The sequence below is a fragment of the Lactuca virosa genome, chromosome 4 (genome assembly GCF_052849685.1).
Source record: "Lactuca virosa cultivar CGN04683 chromosome 4, Lactuca_virosa_CGN04683_v6, whole genome shotgun sequence".
NCBI lineage: Eukaryota > Viridiplantae > Streptophyta > Magnoliopsida > Asterales > Asteraceae > Lactuca > Lactuca virosa.
The window spans coordinates 128177807-128184506 of NC_136429.1; the positions used below are offsets into that span (position 1 = coordinate 128177807).

Below are 6700 nucleotides of genomic sequence, written 5' to 3' on the forward strand. Positions count from 1 at the left end.
TTTTCAATTTTCTGGTTGTTTTTTAACGAGAAATCTCCAGAAAAGTTCTAAAAATTTACCATAATTTACGAAAAAGTCCAAAACTAAAATTTGTTTACGAAAAAGCATGAATTACCGGTAAAAATGACGATTTGACCCCTTTTTTCCGGTTTACCGGTTTTATTACTTACATGTTTCACTAAAGTCCCATTATTTTACCCTAATTTGCAAATAAGTCTCAAAATAAAATTTACTGATGATTTGACCATTTTCTTCATGTAACATACATTTTATCGGTTTCATTGCTGACTTAAACACCTAGTCTTTAAATTAGTTGATAAGATGAATACGATGGGTTATATAATGTCACATTTACTGTAAAATTTGATACTCATCTGATACCCATCTCATCGGCTCATTTATGACTATGTATCTACGTCAGCAATGAAACCAATAAAATGTGTGTTTCCAAGAAAAAAGGGCAGAAAATGAGTTGATGTCTGATGAGATGAATATATTGGGTTACATAAGATTAGATAGACAATTTGATATTTCTTATAAACGTAAAAAATAACGCAGTTGTTGTTAGTTTATGTAATTATTGTAGTCTTCGTTGGATGCATTTTATGTTCAAAAAAGATATACAATACATCAGGATATCAAGTTTTATGCTAAACATAGCATTATATAACTCAACCTATCAATCTCATCATCTCATTTACTTACCCGGCGTCCGGGTCAACAATGAAACCGGTAAAATGTATGTTACATAGAGAAAAAGGTCAAATCATCAGTAAATTTTATTTTGGGACTTATTCGCAAATTAGGGTAAAATATTGAGACTTTAGTGAAATAGGTAAGTAATAAAACCGGTAAACCGGAAAAAGTGGTCAAATCGCCATTTTTACCGGTAATTCATGTTTTTTCATAAACAAAATATAGTTTGACATTTTTTCGTAAATTATGGTAAAATTTTAGGAATTTTCTTGAGATTTCCTTTTTTTAATTCTCAATATTTTTTCTTTTCTTATCTATTCTCTATAAAAAAAACGTAGAAAATCAAAAGGGTGGAAAAATGAATTTGTTTTTATTCTCTTTTCCTCATTCTCGGTCGTTAAGAGACACGAAAAATGGAATCAAATCCATTTTCCTTTTTCATTTCTTTGTACCAAACACATCCTAAGATTAGTGAAGAGGAAGATTCTTAAAATCATTGTTGTGACCATGAATGAGCTCTTTGGCAACAGTGTTGTTTTTCAAAGGCATAACATGAGAAGAGTCATATAATCTTATTTTAAAGAATCTCGTTAATCATTTATTTGATTGGTTTTTAAATATACTTAGCAAAGTAACATTATTTAGACATTGTGGTTACAAAACCCAATATTAAATGACTTTTTGTAATTGTTGTTTGTACTAGCTCCTTGCTAGTTGGTGTCTTTCTATAAAATTAAACTGTTTAAAAAAAATTATTGCTCATAATCCTAAACCATCATGAGACATTTTCAAATACAATATAAAGGAGGTTTACAAACGGGTCATGATGGTTCATATACTTTCCGTAAACCAAAAGTATTCATGATTATACGTTACAGTTCAAGTATTTTATAGTTTACCATTATTAACCACAAATTCAAGGGTGTCATCCATTATATGGTGTAACGTGCCAAGGGTCATCAATTATCAATAGCATCAATATCCCTACTTATTTTTTATTTTTTATTTTTATAGAAGATCAATTGTTTATATCTTACCTTTCTCATATCTCATTCATACGATGCCCACGTATTGTTATTGGGGCATTGTGATTCGGGCATTGTGATTCACAAGTTTAGGAACTTGGAAACAACCAACAATAAAATAAATAAAATAATCTTGAAGGATTATTTTCACTTAGAAAGTTCGTAAGAAAGAGAAAAGGGACGAAAGTGAAATAAGAACAAGAACTTGTTAAACAATTGAGCAAAATGGACATGTGAAAAAGTAAAGAAAGAAATTTTTTAAACAAAAATAAACATTTGGATATATTTTGGGTATAAAGTTATAAACGTTGGCATTGGGAAAGAGAAAATTTAATCCGAGGGAGGGTACATCCACCATTGCCGACAAATTCTGTATCTCGTGGTCGTCTTCTTCCTTTTGCTCGTTTCTTCTTCTGTATATCTTCCACTATTCTGGTCGTAAAATTTCTGTGCCTGCAAGCCAATTCATACGTACATAGAAGAATGGTTATTCGGGTTTCATTGGGTTCAGCATAGAAGTTTGGTTCTATTGTTTTCTTTACTGGAAGAGGGAAGATGAAGATGAGTATGAAGACATGGATGAGAAAACCAGTGCTAGTGTTGCTTTTTGTAACGGTTCTTGCCCCCATTGTTCTTTACACTGATAGACTCGCTACATTTTCTTCCTTTTGTAATTCCCCTCTCTTCCTCTCAGATCCTCTTCTTCTATAAAACCATCAAATCTGTGTTGTCTAATCCGTTTTTGTCTTCTTCTTGTAGCTATAGATGAATACGTTTCGGAACCTTCAACACTTGTAAGTCCTTCGCTCCTCATTTTGCAATCTCATCGATCTGAAATCAATTGTTTGTAATTTCTTTTTAATTTACTTATTTTTGCCTCAGTCGCTGAATCGTGATGTCAGGTCCCAAAATTTACTTCCTCAGGTAGGTAACATCACCAATTCGCTTCCTAAATTCGGATACTTGGAAGCGTATTCATTTCTCCAATCCTTCAATTCATGTTTTCAGGAGTTATCTGCAGCAAAAGAAGAGACAGCGAGTGATGTTTATTTGGGAAAATCGACTAGATCTATTCAACTTCTTGATGGTGAAAGGTCCAGGAAAACTAGACAGCTTAATGAAGGTTTCTCTCCTTACTTTTTCATTCACCACTAACCCTAACCCTAATTTAAGCTACAATCATCTATGTTTACACGAACAAATTTACAAAACACGCAACGAAATTCCAATTCTTTTATGATTTTTATCCACCCCACCATACGATTTACTTAGACACTTTCAACACTCATACTTCAGAATCGCATGAACATGACGCAATTGTCATCAGGCAAGTGACACAAGGATTTCACGAAGCTGATCACACTGACAACAGACATGAATCGACTGAAAACCAGAAGTTGAAGGCGTCTGAGCATAAATTGTTATCCACTGAAGCTGTAAGTTGTTTAAAATTTATCTGGGATTGTTGCTGTGCTGTCACTTTCATGAATCTTGTGATCTAAATAGGTGCTCATGTCTAGCTGTGTATTCAGATTGGTATTAGCTGTATACTTTATAAACCATAAATATGTTTAGTAACTTGCAAGTATTGATAAAATGATCAAGAATACCCATCATCCTCTATTATCCTTATACAGCTTTTATACCATGTATATCTCTTGTAACCATCCTCTATTATTCTTATATGTGTAAATTAAAAACTATCTGATTATAATTAAATAAGGTCTAAAGTATAGTTAAAACTATACATTCTATTCACATATAATTCCAAGACAAATTCACATAGACAAGTGCAATTTCAGTTTCAAATCTAGACTTAGTTCATGTTGATTTCTAATCTTTTAGGAAACCAAAAAAGAGGGAAAATCCATTGAACCTGCAAAAACCAAAAGCAAGAAAGCAGATGAACATGTTTTAACAGATACCCGTGTTAAGTATCTGAAGGATCAGTTGATTAGGGCAAGAGTTTACCTTTCCCTTTCAGCAACAAGAACAAATACTCAATTTATTAAGGAACTTCGGTTACGTATGAAGGAACTTCAAAGAGCACTTGGTGATGCAACCAAGGATGCAGATCTACCAAAGAAGTAAGCCTAATTTAAATTCTAAGGCTAAATGCAAAAATACGTTGCTATTTCTTTCATTTAACCTTATTTAAATATATAATTGCGTTATATCTTGGGGGTATGAATCTAGTGCGAATGAGAAGCTGAAAGCAATGGAGCAGACACTGGCAAAAGGGAAGCAAATACAGGACGATTGCACTGCTGTTGTAAAGAAACTGCGTGCCATTATTCACTCTACAGAAGAACAGCTGCGGGTCCACAAGAAACAGGCCTTGTTTCTGACTCATTTAACTGCCAAAACTGTTCCAAAGGGTCTCCATTGTCTTCCCTTACGCCTTTCAACCGAATACTATTCTCTTGATTCTTCTGCTCAACAATTCCCAAATCAAGAAAAACTACATCACCCCAACCTCTTCCACTATGCATTGTTTTCGGATAATGTGTTGGCTACTGCTGTAGTTGTCAATTCAACCGTTTCCAATGCAAAGGTACATTATTTTTTTTTAACCTATAAATTATAATAGCAATGTGGTTATTCCTTGAAATCGACTCAATGATTAACATGAAAGCATGTTGTTTGGAGCAGGATCCTTCAAAACATGTGTTCCACATTGTGACAGATAGGCTGAATTACGCAGCAATGAGAATGTGGTTTCTTGCAAATCCAGCTGGCGAGGCCACAATACAAGTTGAAAACATCGAGGAATTCACATGGCTGAATGCAAGTTACAGCCCTGTCTTAAAGCAATTGGGTTCACAGAACATGATCGATTATTATTTCAAAACACGAAAATCCGAGTCCGATTCCAATCTGAAATTCAGAAACCCAAAGTATCTGTCAATCATGAATCATCTTCGGTTTTACCTTGCGGAGATATTCCCAAAGCTTAGTAAAGTGGTGTTCTTGGATGATGATATTGTGGTGCAAAAGGATTTGAGTGGTCTTTGGTCTATTGATTTGAAAGGGAAGGTGATTGGTGCTGTTGAGACATGTGGGGAGAACTTCCACCGGTTTGATCGATACCTCAACTTCTCAAATCCTCTGATTGCTACAAATTTCAATCCACGTGCGTGTGGATGGGCGTATGGAATGAATGTATTTGATTTGGAGGAATGGAGGAAGCAAAACATCACTCAGGTTTATCACTCGTGGCAAAAGTTGGTATGTGTTTGATTCATCAATTGCAATAAGCAAGAACTAAGAAAATATATATATATATATATATATATATATATATATATATATATATATATATATATATATCATGTGATTGAAGTTGTAGTAACATTTGGATTTGGTTGGGTGCAGAATAATGAGAGACAACTGTGGAAGCTGGGGACGCTGCCACCTGGCTTGATAACATTTTGGAAACGGGTATACCCGTTGGAGAGGACATGGCATGTACTTGGGCTTGGGTATAACCCGAGTGTCAGCCACAGGGAGATTGAAAAAGCTGCTGTGATTCACTACAACGGGAATCTGAAGCCGTGGCTGGAAATAGGGATTCCAAAGTTTCGAGGGTATTGGAATCGGTTTCTGGACTATGATCAGGCTTACATGAGGGATTGCAATATGAGCCCTTGATTATTAGACAATGGAGAAGCAAGTATATGTATGTAGTAGTAGATATTCTTTTGTTGTGGTTAAGTGTATTGTTGAAAATGTTTCCTCGTTCTAACCCTGGGTAGAAGAAACTGAAGGCATCCATAGTTCTCCATACATTATTGTGTTGTATCTTGTAAATGAGCAAGAGATTGATGGTTTTAGAAGGTTTGTGCTCCGTGTGTGTATTAGTATAAAGTATAAACATTTTAGGCTTGAATTGTTTTGGTGGATCCTAAGAAAGGATGATGGGTATGTTGTATTTCCGTATACCATTTATATATATATATATATATATATATATATATATATATATATATATATATATATTCTTATTGGCTGCATACAAGGTTTAGTAATTTACTTTTATATTTTCTGTTATTATAGTATTGTATTATTACTTATTCTCATTACCATATTGTTATTCGCTTAAATGATCATAATAAGCCACTTAAAAAATGACAATACAGTGTGATTTTCGTCTTGCAGACTCTTTGATATGCTTCTCTGACAAAAATATATCGACAACTCTTTGGTGTGGCGATTATGTTGTTCGTGAGGTATTAATATTGCAATATTTTTCATGCAATCGTCCTCAATATGACTTTTAAAGGACACTTGCTTTCAACTCACATTGTATTTCATATTCACGAGGAATTAATATTACACCTTCACCATACAACAGTTAAAGCTAAGGACTTTGTTATATAGTTGCAACCTGCAGTTATTATTCGTGAGGATTGATATAACCTGTGTTTAAGACACATGTGATTCTAAATGACCGGTTATAATTGACTAAAAATGGTAAGTAAGTTTGTAGCTGCTAGGATATAAGTGGACCTTTTACTTTCAATACACGTTTCTTCTAGTAATTCAACTACTTCAACTAGACCTAATAAATTTCTACCCTCAGCGTTGTGTCGTCCTATAGGCCTATAAATCATCGTTGTTTTCCATATTTCAACCCTTCCTAAGAGTACAATAAGAAGGCGTTTAAAAAAAGTTCACTGTTGCAAAAATGGTTATCACTTACTTTTATGGATCCTACTTGTCCACATTGTTCTTGCAATCATCTGTGCACATCACCCTTATGTGTTGGACGACTCCTCTTGTTGTCGGACTACATTTTCCTTGCTATAAGGCCAACTATTCATCTTGTTAGACCACCTACTCCCCTATCAACTATGTAGGTATATCCGGCAAAATAGCCTCTTCCACCTCTTGTTAAATTATTTATTGTTTATCTTTTTTTTTTTTTTTTTTTTTTTTTGTAATAATGTCGTTTGTAACTGTGAATATTGTTGTTTGGT

At 34.0% G+C, this 6700-nt stretch overlaps 1 protein-coding gene across 1 annotated transcript; it reads left to right on the top strand.

Moving 5' to 3' along the window:
• The first annotated feature begins 2030 nt into the window (after nt 1–2030).
• On the top strand, nt 2031–5660 carry LOC145107364 (putative galacturonosyltransferase 4). Its single transcript, XM_079044234.1, has 9 exons — nt 2031–2391; nt 2481–2515; nt 2604–2645; nt 2730–2844; nt 3018–3157; nt 3567–3808; nt 3918–4275; nt 4374–4949; nt 5097–5660. The coding sequence occupies exons 1-9, from the start codon at nt 2277–2279 to the stop codon at nt 5370–5372; spliced, it is 1899 nt and encodes a 632-aa protein (XP_078900360.1). The 5' UTR covers nt 2031–2276; the 3' UTR covers nt 5373–5660.
• Nucleotides 5661–6700: the final 1040 nt, after the last annotated feature.

Coding starts and splice junctions, on each gene's coding strand:
- LOC145107364 (XM_079044234.1), top strand. CDS start 2,277: ATGAAGATGAGTATGAAGACATGGATGAGAAAACCAGTGCTAGTGTTG. Junction 3,809..3,917: donor GATGCAGATCTACCAAAGAA/GTAAGCCTAATT, acceptor GTATGAATCTAG/TGCGAATGAGAAGCTGAAAG. Junction 4,950..5,096: donor ATCACTCGTGGCAAAAGTTG/GTATGTGTTTGA, acceptor GGTTGGGTGCAG/AATAATGAGAGACAACTGTG.